The 22,885-nt window shown below is 35.6% G+C and overlaps 1 protein-coding gene across 1 annotated transcript in view; it reads left to right on the top strand.

The window, feature by feature from the left end:
- DNAH6 (dynein axonemal heavy chain 6) overlaps nucleotides 1-22,885 on the top strand; it is a gene marked incomplete at both ends in the record, with an annotated part of 280,659 nt that overhangs the window by 219,407 nt on the left and 38,367 nt on the right. The window contains 4 exons of the mRNA XM_081264582.1: nucleotides 1,948-2,181; nucleotides 8,974-9,109; nucleotides 10,158-10,324; nucleotides 18,172-18,362. Coding sequence (XP_081120708.1) covers nucleotides 1,948-2,181; nucleotides 8,974-9,109; nucleotides 10,158-10,324; nucleotides 18,172-18,362 — 728 coding nt within the window. The remainder of the gene's footprint in view (nucleotides 1-1,947; nucleotides 2,182-8,973; nucleotides 9,110-10,157; nucleotides 10,325-18,171; nucleotides 18,363-22,885) is intronic.

Here is a 22,885-nt window from a genome sequence, read left to right as displayed (position 1 = left end):
ATCTCCCCATTTCCTTCCCTACACACTGCCTGCTCTCACCACCCTTTCCTATGCAGAAAAATTTAATTTACTCTCATTTTTCTAATCCTTTGTGTTTATACCCATAACACAATGCAAAAAAATGAAGGTCTTGTCTTATTTATCATCACTCAGAGTAGAAAAGAGTGGAAAACTGTAAATATACCCTCTTCCTCTTTAGCATATCAGCTGTATTGATTCCTTCCAAAATGAAATCATGGCATTTGCCGGTAAATGTATGGAACTAGAGAACATCATGCTAAGTAAAATAAGCCAACCCCCCAAAAAACAAAGGCCAAGTGTTTTCTCTGATAAGTGGATGTTGATTCCATGGGGTGGGGGTTGGAGGGTATGGATAGGGAAGAATGAAAGCACTCTGGATTGTGCAGAGGGAAGTGAGGGGAGGAGTGGGGCTGTGGTGTTGGCAAGGACAGTAGAATGAGATAGACATTATTACTATATATATATATATATATATATATATATATATATATATATATATATACTGGTATGATTCTGTACCATGTACAGCCAGAGGAATGAGAAGTTGTGCTCCATTTGTGTACAATACGTCAAAATGCATTCTATTGTCATGTATAACTCATTAGAACAAATTTTTAAAAAATAGAAGGGAGACCGGTAGAATAGAATAAGGGGACCAGGGGGAGAGATGGGAGGTCCTGGGGAATGAAATCAATCAAACATTGTAGTATTTTATTGTGTGCACATATGAATATATTATATAACAAATCCCACTGTTGTGTGTAATTATAATACGGCAATAAAAAGGGGGGAAAATGCCTCCCTTGCAAGCTTAAATGCCACTTTCTCCAACAAATCCTGCTGCTGGAGCTGCACACATCTGGAGGTTAACCAGGCTGGACATCTGAAATGCCTCACTCACATGACTGGGCTGTTGGCCCCAGTGCCTACAGTGGCCTCTCCATGTGGTTTGGCCTTCTCACTACAGGGCAACTGGGTTCCAAGAAAACATCTCCTCAAAGCACAGGTGCAAAGAAACCAAGGTGGAAGATCCAAGGCTTCCTCTGACCTAGCCCTGGATGTCATGCAACAGCACTGCTGCCACGCTGTTGGTCAAGCAAGGTCACTAAGGATACCCCAGATTGGAAAGGAGGGAATTTAGACTCCATCTCTCATGGAAGGAGTAGCAAACATTTCAGTGGTCTTTCATCCAGCACATTTAATATTCTGCATATGATGCTTACTTACCTCACATTGCTTTGCATGACAGCATTTCCCTCTGGCTGCAGTCTGACCTACCAGGAGTAAAACCTCAGGCAGGAGTAAAACCTCACCCATGCCTATATGGTCTAAGGCCACCTTTGATCCTCTTGTGCCTAATCCCACAATGCCACCATCTCTACTGTCTTCCCAATGCCCTGATAATGTAGGGCACCTTTAGGGAAGGGGCCTAATCCCAAAATTTCCAGGTAGAAAATTTTAAAGTCCCCTTTAAAATCAATTTCTCTTACATTTCAAGACAAATTCTAGCACATTGTTTCCACATCCTAAAAGTTATCTTGGGAAAGTGCTGAAAAGAGTGCACGACCTTGCTTTGCCCTTATGGTTTTCATCCTAAAAGAGTTTGTCAAATCTGAATTGATGATGTGAAAAGACTAGTCCTGCCAGGTAACCTCCATTTCCAAAACTTCCTGTCTCACATCAAGATGATCCATTTTAAACATTGTCAAGAGATTGGCATTGGTCCATTTGTGAAAAATGGGAAAGGAAGGGGAATGCAGAAAACATCACATTCAATTTTGGATGAAGTCTAGGTTTTTCAATATTCACCTCCCATGATGCTGTTTGCTCACTGAATCTAGGGTGGGGAGGGATAGGAGGGACTGGGATTTTCTTTCTTCACAGAAAATGAATTAAATCAGACATATTGTTCCCTCTTCCACACAGTTGTTCAATACAACAATAGAAACTTCTGTGAAGACAGATGATCTACAGCATCGCCTGAAAATACTGCTGGAACAAACTCTCCTAACTGCTTATGTCAATGTTTCAAGAGGACTTTTTGAACAACATAAGCTCATCTATAGCTTTATGCTCTGTGTTGAGATCATGCGTCAGCAAGAATTGCTAACTGAAGCTGAATGGAATTTCTTTCTCCGAGGTTCTGCAGGACTGGAAAAGGTACCTATTACACATTTGGATGGTGCATGTTATTATAGATAGAGCCCATAAGCACATACCAGTGCTCCATGAAGACCATGGTAGCTGAAGGTTATACACTTGACTATGTGGCCCAGTGTGGAGGAAACTGTAGGTCAGGAGGCCCATTATTATTACCTCCAGCTAGCTGCATAATTTTGGTAACACTTTACCTCATTATGCAACAGTGCCCTCATCTGAAGAAAAGGAATATCAGGAGTTACCAGTGAGCTGGTAGAAGTGAACCTGTTTTTAAAAGTTAACTATCTTGTGAAATAGGAAGAGCTAAAAATCCAGCAAAAGATAAGGTTTCACAGATTGGTCAATACTCTTTGTGAAATCATGACCTCTCTTGCCTAGAGAGCTCTCTCACTAGAAACTATGGGCAGTATATAATAATTTGATTGCTAACTCCTGTGATACTGTAATACAAGTTCTAAAGTTCTCTTCTTCATTTCCATTCTTTTGTCTAATTTTCTCTAGCTGCTTAAACTTACCTAACTTGTCTATGTACTATAAGCCTTGCACCTCACAGAAATGAGTTCCCACCCTTCCCTTGAGATTCCCTCTTACCTCTACTCTAAACTCTTGATTTGGCCTTTTGTTCTCAAGTCCTGTGCTTGGATCCTGCACACCTAACATATGAACCTGTTTGCTAGGATTCAATCCTCAGTATATCACTGAGAGGTTGGACTTGATATTTTTATTTGACTCTCAAGACATGCTCCCAAGACAAGCCCATCTAAGACCTTCCTCCCCAACTCCTTCCCATCTTGCAAACAAACATATTCTGTTAATTCTCTTTGGATGTATCTTATCTCTATACAGTTCATATGAACAGAGGACTTATGAGTTTTATGTATATCATCTCATTTATTCTTCTCAATATTATTCTTTTTAATCTTTTGGGGGGGCACTTAGCCACTGAGCTATATCCATAGCCCTTTTATTTATTTTTATTTTGAGGCAGGTTCTCACTAAGTTGCTTAGGTTCTCCCCAATTTGCTAAGGCTTGTGATCACACTAATTTGTTGAACTTGTGATCCTCCTGCCTCAGCCTCCTGAGCCACTGGGACTAAAGACATGTACCACCAAGCCTGGCTCAGTATTATTCTTGAATAGGTTCCTGGTTTTACCTCTATTACAGGTAAGGTAATAAGGAAGGCCCATAAAGGTTAAGTTACTTTATCATAGCAGCCTTGCTTACAGTTTTCTCATGTAGAGGTTTGAAGAATTTTCCAGAATCACACTAATGCATGGCAGGGTCTAATTAGTCTAAGCTTCCAAAGTCCTTGCTCATTTCAGTATCAGCTACTACTTTTCATGAGCAGTATATTTTGAAAAGGAGTTTAAAATATGTTTTAAATATGAACAAACTAAAAACTTAAAATTACCCATAGATCATCTTTCCTATAGCATGTTTGTACTTCACATATTTGTCACATTTTGGTAATTCTCAGACTATTTATTTTTATTATATCTGTATGGTGATCTGTGATCACTGACTTCTGATGTTACTATTATAATTGTGTTGAGATGCCACAAACCATGCACATAGAAGACAACGACTTCTTCACTGTCCAATGTCTCTTGCTCTCCTTGGGTCTCTTTAATTTTAGAGAAGAAGGCATGTTGAAAGCAAACACAGGCCTAAAGCTAGGCCTTTTACACCAAGCAGTAAGTGATATTGTAAATGCAAAGAAAAAGTTCTTGGAGGTAATTTAAAGCAATACTCCAGTGAATACAGAAAAATTATATATAGATGGATATATAGAGATATATAGATGGATAATACACACACACACACACACACACACACACACACACGAGCAACCTTATTGCTCGTATGGCATATATCAAACTAGCCACAACATTCCCAGAGCAAGACGCCAGCTCTTTTCAATTTGCTGAAGATCAAGAAAGATGAGGAAGCTGCAGAAGAAAAGTTTGAAGCCAGCAAAGTTTGGTTTATGAAGTTTAAAGAAAGAAGCCACCTCCACAACTTAAAAGTACAAGACAAAGTAGGTGTGACTATAGAAGTGCAACAATTTATCTAAAATATCTAGCTAAGATAATTGATGAAGGTAGCTACATTAAATAACAGATTTTCAATACGGATGAAACAGCATTCTGTTGGAAGAAGATGCCATCTAAAGCTTTCATAGCTAGAGAGAACTCAATGCCTATCTTCAAAGATTCAAAGGCAGGGCTGACTCTTGTTAGGGGCTAATGCTGGTAATGATTTTATATTGAGCCAATGCTCAAAATGCTAAGGCAATTAAGAATTATACTCTATCTACTCCACCTGTGCTTTATAAATGGAACAATAAAATACAGATAACCTGATTTACTGCATATTTTAAGCCTGCTGCAAAACTTACTGCTGAGGGGGGAAAAAAGTATTTCTTTCAAAATAATATTGTTCACTAATAATGCACATACTCACCCAACATTTTTGACAGAGATTACAGTATTGATGTTTTCATGTCTGCTGACAACCACAGATCAAGAAGTAATTTTGACTTTCAAGTCTTATTACTTAAGTAATAAATTTTATAAGACTACAGCTACCAGAGCTATCTACCTCTAATAGATCTGGGCAAAGTAAATTGAAAAGTATTCAACATTCCAGAACCCATTAAGAACATTTGTGAAATGTGAGAGAAAATCAAAGTAGCAACCTTAACAGAAGTTTGGAAGACATTGACTTCATCTCACATGGATGGCTGACTTCAATGGTGGAGGAAACTGCAGATGTGGTAGATATAACAAGAGAACTAGAATTTGAAGTAGAGCTTAAAGGTGTGACTGAATTGCTGCCATCTCATGATAAAACTTTAACAGATGAGGAATTGTTTCTTGTGGATAAGCAAAGAAAGGGGTTTCTTGAGATAGCATCTATTTCTGGTGATCATGTTTTTGACATTCAAAATAACAACAAGGGATTTAGAAATATAACTTAGTTTATAGAGTAGCAGTAGAGGAGGGACTCTAATTTTGAAAGATGTATAAAATGCTCTCAAATATCATCATATAATATAAAGAACTCCTTTGCAGCAAACTTCTTTGTTTTCTTATTTAAAGAAATGAAGTTAGGCACAGTGGCACAAGCCTGTAATCTCAGCTACTTGGGAGACTGAAGCCTAAGAATCACAAATTTGAGGCCAGCCTCAGAAATTTAATGAAATCTTATCTCAAAATAAATAATTAACCAGACTTTCCTATGTACACATATGAATATACCATAGTGAATTTCACCTTTATGTAAATTCATGAAGTGCTAATTTAAAAAACTGTAAATAGAAGAAAGATCAATAGAGTAGAAGGAATAGGGAGGGAGGAGGAGAGGAATAGAGGATGTATTAGGGACTGAACTGGAACAAATTACATTGCATAATTTTTGTAATCATGTCAAAGTAACCCCAATATTATGTATATCTATAATGAACTAACAACCCCAACGTTATATCTATAATAAACCATAAAAAGATTGGGGATGTAGCTCAGTGGTAGAGAAGAAGGGAAGGGGAGGGAGGGAGGGAGGGTGGAATTGACACAGCCACTCCAGCCTTCAACAACCACTACCTTGATCAGTCAGCAGCCATCAACTACAAGGAAGATCCTCCACCAGCAAAGAAACTATAACTTGCTGAAGGCTTAGGTGATTGACTGCATTTTTAGCAACAAAGTATTTTTAATTCTTCATGGTATGTACATTATTTTTTAGACTTGATGCTATTATACACTATAGACTATAGCATAGCATAAACATATGCATCAGGAAATCAAAAAATTCATGTAACCCAATTTATCCCAATATTTATTTTATTGCAGTGATCTGGAATTGAGCCTGAAATATCTACAGAGTATCCAAAGTACTCCTGTATAGTTTCTTTTTAAGAGAATTACATCTTCCCAAACTGACTGTGGTAATAATGATAGCAACATATCTATTAATATACTAAAATCATTGGATTATATATTTTAAATGAGTGAATCATATGACATGCAATTTTTATCCAGTAAATCTGTTTTTATATATTCAGGAAATTCTCAAAGAACTAGTTTAAGTCTGTAATCACAGCTGTTTCTCTCTTTTTTTAACTATTTACCCACATGTAAGTGCTTCATAGAATGTTGCCAGATTACATAATAATCTTCCTAGATATGTCTAGGACTGAAATAATTAGAAATGAACTCAGCAATGTGATATTGTTACTTGTCAAGAACCATCCATACTATGTATGTACCAGATCAGCATGGAAATCCATTGAGTGGGGAAATCTGGTGTCTGGGAACTTACAGTGGCAACCCTGCTATAAGATGGCCCAAATACATGTGAACTCCCACCCAGCTCTACCAAAGATCCCACACAGCACTGAAGGTGGGGTGACCTGCTACAAACATCAAGCCACACAGCCTCTCAGAGAGGGCTGTGACCTGCCAAGATGCCAGCTAACGTGCTGACTGCAAGATAGCATGAAGCAAGACTCCACCCCTGAAACCTTATTCCTGTCTTTGAAGTACCCCTTTAAATAAATCCCAGTAGCCAATTTATTTATTTATTTATTTATTTATTTATTTATTTATTCTAATTTGTTACATATGATAGAATGCATTACAATTCATATTACACATATAAAACACAATTTTTCATATCTCTGGTTGTACAGAAAGTATAGTCACACCATTCGTGTCTTTAAACATGTATTTAGGGTAATGATGTGTGTCTCATTCCACCATCTTTTCTACCCTGATGCCCCCTCTCTTCACCACCCCTTTGTCTTATCTAGACTATACAGATTTAATGCAATTCCAATCAAAATCCCAATGATATTCCTCATAGAAATAGAAAAAGCTATCATGAAATTCATCTGGAAAAATAAGAGACCCAGAATAGCTAAAGCAATCCTTAAAGCAAGAAGAGCAAAGCAGATGACATCACTATACCAGACCTTAAACTATACTACAGAGCAATGGTAACAAAAACAGTATGGTATTGGCACCAAAATAGTCCTGTAGACCAATGGTACAGAATAGAGGACACAGAGAAAACTCATGTAATTACAATTATCTTATATTAGACAAAGGTGCTAAAAACATACATGGGGAAAAAAATATAGCCTCTTCAACAAATGGTGCTGGGAAAACTGGAAATCCATATGTAACAAAATGAAATTAAATCCCTATCTCTCACCATGCACAAAACTCAACTCAAAGTGGATCAAGGACCCTGGAATTAAACCAGAAACACTGCATCTAATAGAAGGAAAAAGTATGCCCAAATCTTCATCATGTTGGATTAGGCCCCAATTTCCTTAATAAGACTACTTTAGCACAAGAGTTAAAATCAAGAATCAATAAATGGGATGGACTCAAACTAAAAAGCTTCTTCTCAGCAAAAGAAACAATCAGTGAGGTGAATAGAGAACCTACATTTGAGGAGCAAATTTTTACCACACACGCAACAGATAGAGCACTAATCTCTAAAAACCCAAATAACACAGGAGCCATTATTTTTATTTTTTAAAAAAAATTAATTGATTTTTTAAAAATAAATGGCAGCAGAATGAATTACGATTTTTATTACACATATACAGCACAATTTTTCATATCTCTGATTGTATATAAAGTATGTTGACACCAATTCGTGTCTTCATACATGTACTTTGGATGATGATGTCCACCACATTCCACTATCCTTGCTAACCCCCTGACCCCTCTCTTTCCCTCCCACCCCTCAGCCCTATCTAGAGTTCATCTATTCCTCCCATGATCCCCCTCCCTACCCCACTATGAATCCACCTCCTTATATCAGAGAAAACATTTGTTTTGTTTGGGATTGGCTAACTTCACTTAGCATTATCTTCTCCAAAACCATCCATTTACCTGCAAATGCCATGATTTTATTCTCTTTATATTGCTGGGTAATATTACATTGGGTATATATGCCACATATTTTTTATCCATTCATTTATTGGAGGGCATCTAGGTTGGCTCCACAGTTTAGCTATTGTGAATTGTGGCTGTGTCCCTGTAGTATGCTGTTTTTAAGTTCTTTAGGTATAGACCGAGGAGAGGGAAAGCTGGGTCAAATGGTGGTTCCATTCCCAGATTTCCAAGGAATCTCCATTCTGCTTTCCATATTGGCTGCACAGGAGCCATTTTCTAATTGTTCAGCTCCAGCTTCTGTGTTGGCTGGGTCTATCAGGTGCTACAAGCTTCCTTTAAAAATATTTTTTATGACTCTGTGCCTTTTGTTCTTCACTAATTATTTCTGACTCATCTTCTCCTGTGGCTTATACCCTCCATGGGCAGGAAGAAGGACCCCTGAGTGAGGTGCTGGCCGCCTCCCCATAGTTATTTGTTTTGGTACGATATTGCTCACTACTCAGCTTTCCTCACCTTCTAGGTAAGATTATTCAGAATCTGCTTTGGACTCTAGTTCTATAGAAAAAAATCATTAACCATAAGAATGTTTGTGAAGTTGAGGAAAACTGGTGTAAGATGTTGAAGAAGAGCCCAGAAATAGGCTTAACAGATTTAATTTTAACCCTTCACCAGATCAACTTTGTACTCTGCAAATGTCAACCTGAAAAGTTTTTGTCAGCTGCACTTCTACACAGAGGTCTACTATATCTTATTAGTTGTCCCAGAAAAATGGTTATTTTTAACCTACTATTGTAGCTTGAATTTTCACTTAAACAAGGTAAAAGAGCATTTTATTATTGTCTTTGTGAATTATTATTATTTTTTTTTCCTGTCCTCTGGTAGGATCGCCCTCCTAAGCCTGAAGTTCCCTGGTTATCTACTGCCATGTGGTTTGCATGCTGTGACTTAGAAGAGTCATTTCCAGTTTTTCAAGGAATTACACGATATATATTTTTGCGACCTATTTCCATATGCTTAGGTAATATCTGCTGTACAGCATTTGTAAACAGACTCTTGAATCCTAGCTTTAATATCTCCTTTAACCCTCTTCTGAAATGTGAATGTTTTCTACTAGGAAATTATTCACCTTTAAGAAACTGAATTAACTGTTTTCACAATTTCTTGAGTTGAATGTTTGGCCCATCAATTTTCAATATTTTATGTTTACTATTATACCCCTTTTAAGAATATAGATTTACCTGTAAATATTGCTTTGGCTGCATCCCATAGATTTTTTAAAAATTTTTTATTTAAAGGTAACATACATACAGAAAGAATATAAAAACCAAAATCATACAACTATCACAAACCATATACACTCATGAGCCATGACCCAAATCAAAAAATAGAACGGTACCAACAACCCCAAATCCCCTCATACTGCCTTTTCCCCAGAGAAAACAACTGCTCTGAATTAAAACCTTCTATATTGTTTTCCCAACAAGTCTCAATATGTAGCTTTTCAATTCTAAAAGTATACTTTTTATTTCAAAACCACTTAGTATTGGGGGATCATATTTTTATTGTTTACAATCCACTTATATAATGGAAATTATATTCATGGTTTTCATGAAATTGATTCTTTGTAATTACTTAGACTTTTTTGCTGGTACATGTTCAGATGGTACATTTTCATTTCTATAACTATTCCATGTGCATCATTTCTTGGATACAAATTTCTATATATAACATTTAGCTCAAACTTATTAATTATGATGTCTTTTTCTGATTTTTTCATGCTTGATCTGTCAAGCATATGACAAAGAGGGATATTTCTGTTATCTTGTGGAGATTTTTGGAGAGTGGAGGCAGGGTTTTTTTTTTTTTTTTTTTACTTCTTTCTTGACTTTAAGTGGATCATCCATACTCTTATTTATTTAGGCCCCCTTACTAATTTGAAATTTTATTTGTAATTTTATGATAATTACTCATGCTTCTAATATGATCTTTTAAAATTACCAAATATATATTTATTTAATTTTAAAGTCAAAACATTCAAATTAAAGCTTTTAAAATTGTGTTTCCAGGATCTTTTAAGACTTATATTAACTCAAGCCAGTTGGAAGACTATTTTGAATTTCAAAAAGAAGACCAATCCATGAGAGAAAAGGAGGCCATACTCCTGGAATATTGGATCTCAGAATTGAGTTCTTTCCACAAACTAATTCTTATTAAATGTTGCAAAGAAGAAAAGGTAGGGTTTTTTAATTAATTAAAGAACTGTTATAATTGTTTCTACTAAAGCTTACCAGTCAGTTATGATCCATAAGTTTGTTTGAGACTAACAATGGCAAGGCCTCTAAAAAATAGAGGCTCTGTATTATTACTAGAACATATTATTTTATACAGAAGATAATGAAAGAGAAGACTAGAGAGCCATCCAGAAACTTCATTATCACTTACCTATTGTGCGCTGTTAGGGAACTTATGCCATCTGCATAAATGGTACAGGAGTCTGTTGGAGGCTTTAACAGGGAATTGATCTTAGCAACAATGGGGAGGAAGCATTTGAAGGGTATAAAACAAGTCACCAGACATATTTGAAAACTATTGAAGTAGTCTATGTAAGAAACTGTGGCAACCTGAAATAAGACACAAGTAGTAGATTAAAGAGATGGAAGGGGATGTGATGAGGTGACTGGTGTGGCTCACATTTTTCGTTTTGGTGCCAGTATAGATAGTGGTGCCAAGAACTAAGCAAACATAAAAAAATATATATAGAAAGATGTCATTGAGTCTACAGTGCTTGTCAGCTATCAAGGACATCTTCTTTGCAACATTTAGTAAGAATCATCAGCATTGAGTTGAAAAGTAAAACTATTGAGGTTGTTGGGACTGTAGAGGAATAATAACAGTAGAATAAAGGTTCAGGTGTACAAAGAGTGAAACTCTAATGAGAACCAACTTTCAAGAGGCACAGAGGAGGGATGAAGGGCTTTGAGAAAGAATGAGTCACATGAGCAGAAAAAACAACAGGAGAAAGAAGTGCTACAGGAGTCAATTAGGTATGGAATTTCAGTACCAAAAGTTATCAACAAAATGAATGAAGTACTGCAGATAGTTCCAGTTTTTATATCTGTGCATACATAATCTCTAATTTTATTATTCTAAATAAATTATATTTATTTACCTGCTAAGAATCCAAATAGTGAATTTGGGAGGCACTGGAAGAAAATGGAAGCTGATTCTTTGGGGAGACAGATAAGAGCAGGAGAAGGGAGAGAGAGAGGGAGGGAGAGAGAGAGAGAGAGAGAGAGAGAGAGAGAGAGAGAGAGAGAGAGAGAGAATGAATTAACTGGAATTAACTGGAAAAGGCCAAAGTATAGTTGGCAAATATTAATACAGCTTTGAAGAACTTTTATTTGTCTTCACAGGAACATAGAAAATAGGTTATGGGGTTGACCTGGGATACATATGATTGAAATAAAAGTATAGAAGATACAAGTCCATTGAGAATGTTGGTAAGAGAAGTTCTGGGAAAAGCAAGAGATAAGAAAGCACTTATAAACAGAAAAGGAAATTTCTTTGGAAGCAGATAAAGTTGGACTAGAGGTGTAGAAAGTCTGGAAGAATAGAAGTGGATGTGATGAAAGTTGAGCTTAAAATTTCTAATGTGGAACAGTTCTAAGTAAAGAAAATGTCCTGAGGTTGGCTGTGAGTGTGGGTGACTGTTCATGAGATAGATGATGTGCCCTGGAGTTAGAGGTCAAGGAACTGAGATTGGTATGGTGAATGTCCACATGGACTCTGAACCTCCCATGGACTCTGATGCTGTCAGGAGAATGCCTGGGACACAGTGGTAAATCATTTACATTTTGTTCAATGAACAGACATACAACGAACCAAGTGAAACACCTTCATTGAAAATGAAACAGTAGCTACCAGTCTGCATGGTGATGAAAATGAGAGGATTACTAGATGGCATGAGTCCCAAAGAAAAGGAAGCTTTAGAGATAAAACCATGAGAACTAAAAAATTCTGGACTATGAGAAATTTTGCACTCATTTCTTTAGCCACCTATTTTGTTTAATGTTTGCTTATTAAGAGAAAAAAAGATAAAGGATGAAGACTTTAGGTTACAAAATATTTAGGAGACAAATCACCTAATCTCTATGTATAAGTTTTATTTAGATTTGATTAAACATACAGTTATTTAAGCATATATACACATACAATTTTATATCAGAGAAAAGTGAATACTGCCTATATATTTGGTGATATTAAGGAACTGTTAATTTTTAGATGTGATTATAGTACTGTGGTTATGGTTTTTAAAGTCTTTATCTTACACAAATATTGAATTACTTAAGGATAAAGTGATATCATGCATGACATTTGCTTTAAAATAATCCTGAGGGCTTAAGGAATGGGTGGATATATCAATGAAATCATGATTGGGCATACCTTAACAAATGTTGAATCAAGGTAAAGTATAAGTTTTATTATTCTTTCATTTTATACACTCTTAAAAATTTCCATAATAAAATGTGTTTAATTCCTAGTCATATCCTTCTACAACTGGGTTCTCTTGCAACATGTCATAGGACAGCTCTCCAAATATGATCAAAGTTATAAATGTTAGACATTTATACCAATTCACAAAAGGTTAATTGAAAACTCATAAACCAAAGCACTCAACCTAAAATCTTATGGGTTATTTTACCAAACAAAACTGGCTTCAAAATTAACATGGAGGAGTCAAGGAAATAGATTAGGTTTCAGAAAATAGAGTTAAACACTTGTTCCAGAGAAGCCAGGAACTAAATGAGTCAAGACAATTGATGGAATCACAATGAAAAGACAATTCAAGTATGGCAATGTCATACCAGCCTTACTTCTTCCCAATTATATTTAGAAACAACTTGCTAAAGAAATTGCAGTTTGAGAGTAAAGAATCAAATTTAGTTTCAAATCTGAAGATCTAGATTCCTATCCAGAAGCAGAAACTTAAAACAAAGATAAGATCTCAGTGATGAGGGATTTCAATGTATTCAGCCTGTTTTCCCAGAGCTGTTCCCAAGCAGGTCAAATGATCCTACCTAATGGAGTCAACTGCTTCTTTGAGAGATAGAGAATACAGGTGGCTTCCATGGAATACTACAGTCTTGCACGTGCATGTGCACCCCCCCACACACACACACATAATCAGAAGTAGAATAAACGTTATAAACTACTACAGTCTTGCATGTGCATGTGCACTCCCCCCCCCACACACACACACATATAATACAGAAGTAGAATAAACATTCTAAAGACAGAGATGAAATTCCATTTTGTAAAAAATCTCTTAGTAAACTGGTGGTAGACTTATTAGAACTGCATCAGAAAATAGAATGACTATCATCTCAACAATTATTTTTTTAAAAATATTTATTTTTTAGTTGTAGTTGGACACAATACCTTTTTCCATTCATTTATTTTTATGTGTTACTGAGGATCGAACCCAAGGCCCTGCATGTGCTCTACACCTTAGTCACAATCCCAGCCCCATCAACAACTCTTTATTTAGTATAAATATTATTGACACCTACCAGGAAAATTTTTACACATTTGAACTGGCATGAGAAAAAAGAAATTATCATTTAATTCAGAATGATAGAGAATAGTTTATTACCACAGAATAAAAATAGAAAAATCTTCTACACCGGTGTTCTCAAATTTCAATGTGCTTCAGTCACCTTGGAGATTTATTAAACGCAGATTGCTGGGAACTGCCCTCACAGAGTTTCTATGTCTGGAATGAGGCCTAAGAACTGCATTTCTGACAAGTTTCCAGGTACTGCTGCTGATAAGCCCACAGCCATATTTTATTTATTTATTTATTTACTTTTTAGTTGTAGTTGCACACATTACCTATATTTTATTTATTTATTTTTACATAGTGCTGAGGATTGAACCCAGGGCCTTGCATGTGCTAGGTGAGCCACCAACCCCAGCCATGTTTTTAAAACCACTATTTTGATGTAATTAAATATATATAGGAAGAAACAATTATTCTTGAAGTAATTAGAGGGGTGAAGAACATCAGGATATATGTCATGACCTACAGCATTATTAGTTTCCAAGTTTAGATTCACCAGGAACTCTCTCCTCCACAGAACTAATGTTTTAATCCAGTCTTCCTTCACCTAAGGAAGGTGGAAATTTGAGATCCGGTTTCCTCTTACAAAAAACTATAGTGTCACCAGGATTGCCAAGGATGAATTCTTCTCAGAGAAACAATTGCAAGGTTTTCCCAACTTGGGAGATACCAATTGGAGGAATACACCTTTAAATCCTTGCTGTGAATTCTACTATGTACTGATTATTTATTTAAGCAAAATACCTCATGAAAGAAAAATTCCCCACCACATTCTCATCAATGCATGGTACTCTGCTTGCTAAACAAAACAAAACAAGAGCTCAGCGCACGCTCCACTTGGAGCTGGCCTCAACACGCAGTCTCCGCAGGTTCCCCAGCCCTGGGCCAAAGCAGCCCGGGATCTACATACTGTGGGGTCGGGCTCCAAATTCCTCAATAGGACACCCATAGCGCAAGAGTTAACAACTAGAATCAACAAATGGGACTTACTCAAACTAAAAAGTTTTTTCTCAGCAAAAGAAACAATAAGAGAGGTAAATAGGGAGCCTACATCCTGGGAACAAATCTTTACTCCACACACTTCAGATAGAGCCCTAATATCCAGAGTATACAAAGAACTCAAAAAATTAGACAATAAGATAACAAATAACCCAATCAACAAATGGACCAAGGACCTGAACAGACACTTTTTAGAGGAGGACATACAATCAATCAATAAGTACATGAAAAAATGCTCACCATCGCTAGCAGTCAGAGAAATGCAAATCAAAACCACCCTAAGATACCATCTCACTCCAGTAAGATTGGCAGCCATTATGAAGTCCAACAACAACAAGTGCTGGAGAGGATGCGGGGGAAAAGGGTACACTTGTTCATTGTTGGTGGGACTGCAAATTGGTGCAGCCAATTTGGAAAGCAGTATGGAGATTCCTGGGAAAGCTGGGAATGGAACCACCATTTGACCCAGCTATTCCCCTTCTCGGTCTATTCCCTAAAGACCTAATAAGAGCATGCTACAGGGACACTGCTACATCGATGTTCATAGCAGCACAATTCACGATAGCAAGATTGTGGAACCAACCTAGATGCCCTTCAATAGATGAATGGATAAAAAAATGTGGCATTTATACACAATGGAGTATTACTCTGCATTAAAAAATGACAAAATCATAGAATTTGGAGGGAAATGGATGGCATTAGAGCAGATTATGCTAAGTGAAGCTAGCCAATCCTTAAAAAACAAATGCCAAATGACTGCTTTGATATAAGGGGAGTAACCAACGACAGGGTAGGGACGAAGAGCTTGAGAAGAAGATTAACATTAAACAGGGATGAGAGGTGGGAGGGAAAGGGAGTGAGAAGGGAAATCGCATGGAAATGGAAGGTGATCCTCAGGGTTTTACAAAATTACATATAAGAGGAAATGAGGGGTAAGAGAAGAATAATACAAGTGGAAAAAATGATTTACAGTAGAGGGGGTAGAGAGAGAAAAGGGGAGGGGTGGAGAGGGGAGGGGAGGGGGGATAGTAGAGAATAGGATAGACAGCAGTATACATTAGACACTAGAATGGCAATATGTAAATCAATGGAAGTGTAACTGATGTGATACAGCAATCTGTAAACGGGATAAAAATGGGAGTTCATAACCCACTTGAATCAAACTGTGAAATATGATATATTAAGAACTATGTAATGTTTTGAACGACCAACAATAAAAAAAAGAAACAAAACAAAACAAAACAAATATCTGCATTTTAGAGGCTAATCAAGAGTTACTTGAAAATTTTAAAAATGTCAGTTAAGCTGTTGTAGATATATTCTCTGATCATGAGTAGAAAGACCTCAAGAGTTTTTTTTCCAACAGCTTTATTGAAGTATAATTCATGTAACATAAAATTTACCCATTTAAGATGTTCACTTTAACGACTTTTAGTATCCTCACAGAGTTGTGCATCATTGATAAATCAATTTAGATCATTTTCATTACCCTGAACTATCCATTGTCATTATTGACCAATGCCATCGGCACCAGCCCCAAGCAACCACTTCTACTTTCTATCTGTACAGATATGCATACTCTGGCTTTTTTAATTTATTATTTCATTTAGCCTAATGTTTTCAGCATTTGTCCATATTGTACCAAGTGTCAGTATTACATCCTTTTTTATTGAGAATAATATATGATAACATGGATATGCCACATTTTGTTCTTCCCTTCAACAAATGATGCACATTTGTGCTGTTTCTACCTTGTGACTATATGAGCCATACTTCCTCCCAATTATACCCTTTATACCCATTATTACTATAATGGGTATAAACATTTAAACATTTTGTACAAGTTTTTGTGTGAGATGTGTTTTAATTTCTCCTGGATATATACCTCAAAAGTGAAATGGCTAAATCATATGTAATTCTGTTTAACTGAGGAGCTGTAAAGAGGCTGTACCATTTTACCTTCCCACAACTATGTATGAGGGTTCCAATTTTTCTGGATACTTGACAACATTTGTTATTACCTGTCTCTTTATTACAGTAATATTTCTATATCCATAGTTTTAATTTTCTGGGGTTCCAGTTACCCAAAGTCAACTATAGTCTAAAAACATTAAATGGAAAGTTCCAGAAATGAAAAATCACAAATTTTAGGTTGCACATGGTTTTGGGTATCATGATGAAATCTCACAATAGCATTAAACCCTTCTTGGGATGTGAATCATATCTTGGTCTAGTTTATCCATGCTGTATACACTACCCACCCATTAATGGCTATCACTTAGTAACCATTTCAGGTATCATACATATTGACTCTATAACACTGACAGTTTCAGGCATACTGAGGGATGTCTTGGAACATATCTTCCACAGATAAGGGGGGACTACTGAATTACCATCCTAGGGAGTATGAGGTGATATCTTGTAGCTTTGCTTTGCATGCTCCTAATGACTGCTGATGGTGACCATCTTTTCTTGTGCTTATTAGCTATTTGTAGAAATGTCTGTTTAGATCCTTTACCATTTTAGTTATATCATTTGCTTTTTATTGTTGAGTTACAAGAGTTCTTTATAAATTTTAGGTATGATTTGCAAAAATGTTTCCCCATTCTGTGTGTTGTCTTTTTCCTTTCTTTATAGTGTCCTGTGAAGCTCAAACATTTTCTAATTTTGGTGTCCAGGTTATTTATTTTCTACTTTTATTGATTGGGCTATTGTGTCACATCTGAAAAGCCTTCGCCTAATCCATGTGAGGTTGTATCTCACATGCTAGGTGAGGATGTGCCACAACACATCCTAATTTATATGGGTAAGCACCTGAACACCTTTTCCCAGGTGACCATATAAGGGAAATATGATCCTAGGCCAGAGCTCTAGACCGGTTGGGATACTCCTTCACTTCATCTCTTCAGGTAGACTTTGTATTAGTTCATATCATCACAAGAAGAAGGATGAACACAAACGAGCTATTTTGAGAGAGACCACACTCACATAACCTGTATTATAGCATATTGTTATGCTGTTTTATTATTAGCTATTATTAATCTATTAATATGCTAATTTAGAAATTATTGTAAGTATGTGTTATTGTAAGTATGTATATATAGGAAAAAGCATAGTATACATAGGGTTGAGTAATATTCATGTTTTAGACATCCACTGGAGGTTTTAGAATATATCCCTGGTAGATAAATAGGGACTACCATAAATAGAATGATGAGGAACTTCCCTCTTATCCAACAGTTCTTCTTGCTTGTGAAGTCATGAGAACTATGTCAACAGATATTGGTATACAAATCCACAGATTATGTCCATAAAAAGAAGTCTACCAATCACAAAAAATTAAGTGCTGAAGTATAGAGCCACCACCACCAGAAGTCAAAGTGGAAATTTAGGATAAAACTGTGAAGGAACCTCATCCAAAATACTATTTTTTAGATTTTTTTTTTCTTTTCAAATTTCAGGTGGTTTTTGCTCTTACAGAATTTGTGATAGAAAATCTTGGAAAACAGTTTATAGAGCCACCACCTGTGGACCTGCCTACCCTATACCAAGACATGTCATATAACACCCCCCTGGTGTTCATCTTAAGCACAGGCTCAGATCCCATGGGTGCATTCCAGAGGTTCGCCCGGGATAGCGGGTATTCAGAACGGTAAGGTCACATTGTGCAGTTTTTACCTCTTTGTTAATTTGTCTTTGTTCTTACCTACTGTGGAGCATGAACACTACCATTCCAATATTTCACTAAAAAAAAATTAAGATGTGTTAATATTTCTCTATGTATATTATTAAAATGAAATAAAAATTATAAAAGCAGGTATAAACTTCATTTGAGCATAATGATTGTTTTAAGTCTTAAGGTATAATAATGAAATTGAACAGTGATTGAAACGTTTTTAGTATTTAACATATATTTTTTTTTTGCAATAATGGGGATTAAACCCAGGGGTGCGTTACCACTGAGCTACATTCCCCAAACCTTTTTTATTTTTTGTTTTGAAACAGGATCTCACCAAGTTGCCCAGACAGGCTTTAAACTTGTAATCCTCTTGTTTCCACCTCCTAAGTAGCTGGTCTTTCTCATGATAGCTTCCAGTTCTAATGCAGCCTGGTCCCAGGACTAAAAATTACAGGAGGATGAAAGAGCCAATCTCTTCATTTGGAGCTTATAGTCTGCATAGAAATATATGTATATGTGTATATATGTACACACACATACACACATATAAACATATTATTATATGTGTATATATTTATATATATGTGAATGTGGTCTCTCAAAATATCTTATATATACAAATATAATATATAGTATATATGTGTGTGTATATATGTGGGCATATATATGTGTACATATACATGTGTATGTGCACACATATGTTTAAATGTATATATGTAATAATATATAAATAATATATTTAATATATTTTAGTATAGTCAATATATATTTAAAATATATGTGAATATATATGTGTGCATATATGTACACACATATGTTCATGCATATATGTATGTATATATGTATACACACATATATATTTTTTAATAAGGAATTGACTAAGAAGTCCCAAAAGCTGGAGATTCAGAAGAGTTGATAATGTATAGTTCCAGTCTGAGTCCAAAAGCTTGAGATCCAGAAGAGCTGTTGGTACAAGTTCCAGCCCAAAAGTCAGCTGACTTGAGACACAATAACCAAGGTGTCATTTGAGTCTAGTGGCCAGAAAAGACCAGTGCCTCAACTCAATAGTTAGGATAAGTTCCTTTGTACTCAGTCCAGATGAGTGTTGAAAGCATGACCCAAAACACACACAGAGCCCACATACAAATCTTGGAGACTTCTTATTGTTGTCATTCTAGGCATTTAATGAAATCACTATTGAATTACTAGCTGATTACTAAGCCAACCAAATAGAGATGTCATGTCTACATGTCAGTATCAACATGCAACAAATAATACAGTTTTTATAAAAGTGATTCACAAAAGTCAGTAAACAAACCATGAGTAGCAGCAACAAACACTGGAGAGGGAACAATCTGATTTTTATAGTTGCCAATTTATAATATTCAAAATGTCCACCTTTCAAAAAGCATTGTAAGATATTCAAGCAAACAAGAAGTATGGTCCATTTACAGGGAAAAAAAATCTTAACAGAAACTGAACCTGGTAAATGGTAGGCATTGAACCTACTAGATAAAAAAAATGTATTTTATATACTTCCATTTTAAAATATATAGAATAATTATAATTTATAGGGTATTTAAATTTATAAATTGTAATTTATAGTGATGTTTCAGTATATTATACAATGTATAATGATCAAATTAGGGTAAATGGCATATCTGTCACCTCAGACATTTATTATTTCTTTGTGTTGGAATCATTCAAAATTCTCTTTAACCAGTCATTTGAAATAATTAATTGTTGTCAACCATAGTTATCCCAATGTGTTGTAGAACACTGGAGGTTATTCCTCCTATACAGCAGCACCCCTGTACTCATGAACCATCCTCTCTCCAACCCTCCCTTTCACATCCTTCTCAGGCAGTAATAACCACTATTCTATTCTCTACTTCTTGACACTTTTACAAATAACAAAGAATATGCAATATTTTATAGACAAAAACTTTAAATCAATTATTTTAAATATACTCATAGCTAAATAAAACATCAACAAAGAACTAAAGGAAAACATGAGAATGATGTTTCATCAAAATAGAGAATATCAGTAAATAGAGAATTTATAAAAAGGAACAAAGTAGAAATTCTGGAGATTAAAATTATAATAATTGAAATTTAAGTCAATAAAAGGATACATATGGGAGGAGGCAGAAGAAAGAATCAGTGGAGAGAAAAATAGGTCAATTTAGATTCCTCAGCTTCTGAGGAGCAGAAAGGAAAAAAAGAATGAAGAAAAACGAACAGAGCCCAAGAGACCTGAGAGATACCACCAACCCCACCAACACACACATAATGAAAGTACCAGGAGAGAAGAGGGAAGGAGATTCAGAAAAAATACCTGAAGAAATATTCTGTTTGAGCTGGTATGTTCTGATTCTCAGAACTTTCACTCAATAGGAATTATGCCAATGGCTTTCCTCATTCTTCAGTTTACAGAAGGCAAATTTTGGGACTGCATGGTCTCTATAATCACATGAGCTAACTCCCATTAAATTTATGTGTGTATCATGGGAAAACACACACACACACACACCACATATAGGTACACATATATAACATTGGTTCTGTTTTTATGCAAAACTCTAGCACAGTAGGTATGAGATTTCTGTTTGGGATAGTGAAAATATTCTGGAACCAGACTGCGGTGATGATTTTCCAACATTGTGAGTATACTGGAAGACAGTGAACTGTACACTTCTAATAAAAAAAAATAATTAAGACACTATTAAAGAAGAAAAACGAGGTGAGAGAACTTTTTTATTACATGTCAAGATTTACTATAAACTTATTATAAAATGAGAGTTATTTAGATGTTGTGGTACCAGTGCAAGTCTAGACTAATAGATGAATGAAAAAAAATAGATAATTCAGAAATGAACTCATGTACGTTGAGATCCTGTTTATGACAGAAGTCAGAGTGAGGAATAAAAAAGGATCTTTTCAATAAATATTCCTGAATTTGCTGGAACAGCCACACAAAAAAAATAATTTTGACATGTATATATAAGGCAAATATATAAAAGGAAAAACAATAACTAGAAAATAATATAAGAGAGTGTCATCCTGGGCAGTGACATTTTTTCTAAATACAAAAAGGTGCTCATTTTTAAAAATTGATAAATTAGACTGAAGTACATTAACATATAGGATGTTTATTCATAAAAGGCAGTATTAAGAGTGTTTTAAAGAGACAAGTGACAAAGTGGGAAAAAATACTGGTAGTAAATATAACAGAGGGTGTATAGCCAACCTAAAGAACTCAATACAAAAAAGCCACTCAGGAAGTACCACCCAAAGGGTAAACCCTAATCTAATCTATAGATTTTCATTATATAATATTATGTTGATATTACCTCATCAATCATAACAAATGTATCACACTAACACAGGATATTAATAAAAGAAGAAACTGGGGGAGGGAAAGGGAGCTATATGATAACTATACACTCATTGTAAACCAAAATTTGCTCAAAAAATAAGTACTGTCTATTAATTAAGACTAAACTCAAATAAGTTTGAGGCTGGAGAGGATTTTAACAAAAAAAAATGGGGGATAAAAGACAATAAAGGACATAGCCAAACAGTCAATTTAAAAAAGCAAACAATTTAAAACCTCAGTGAGACACCACTACACCAGACGTTAACCAAGAGGTGGAGAAAGAGAAACTCTCATCTACTGCTGGTGGAGGTATGGAATGGCAACACCATCTTGGAAAACAGTTTGATATTACACAAAAGTTATATGTACACATACTCTGTCAAACAGCAGTTCCACCTCAAGAAATATTCACACAAAAAATGGAGTGCCAACATAGACCAAAAGGTACATACAAAATGTTTTTGAAATCTTAACACCAAAAAATCAAATAACCCAATCAATAAATGGACCAAGGAACTGAACAGACACTTCTCAGAAAATGATATACAATTAATCAACAAATATGAGGAAAAAAATGTTCAATATCTCTAGCAGGTATAGAAATGCAAATAATCAAAACTACTCTAAGATTTCATCTCACTCCAGTCAGAATGGCAGCTATTAAGAATACAAACAGGGGCTGGGGATGTGGCTCAAGTGGTAGTGCGCTCGCCTGGCATGCGTGCGGCCTGGGTTCGATCCTCAGCACCACATACAAACAAAGATGCTGTGTCCGCCGAAAACTAAAAAAATAAATATTAAAATTCTCTCTCTAAAAAAAAAAAAGAATACAAACAACAATAAGTGTTGGCGAGGATGTGGAGAAAAAGGCACACTCATACTTTGATGGTAGGATTGCAATTGGTGCAGCCAATATGGAAAGCAGTATGGAGATTCCTTGGAAAACTTGGAATGGAACCATCATTTGACCCAGCTATCCCAAGGACTTTTTTTTTAAAGAGAGAGAGAGACAGAAAGAGAGAGAGAGAGAGAGAGAGAGAGAGAGAGAGAGAGAGAGAGAGAGAAAGAGAGAGAATTTTTTAATATTTATTTTTTAGTTTTCGGTGGACACAACATC

The sequence above is a fragment of the Spermophilus citellus genome (genome assembly GCF_964194105.1).
Source record: "Spermophilus citellus genome assembly, chromosome: 13".
Lineage (NCBI taxonomy): Eukaryota > Metazoa > Chordata > Mammalia > Rodentia > Sciuridae > Spermophilus > Spermophilus citellus.
This window is presented reverse-complemented; position numbering and strand designations above follow the sequence as displayed.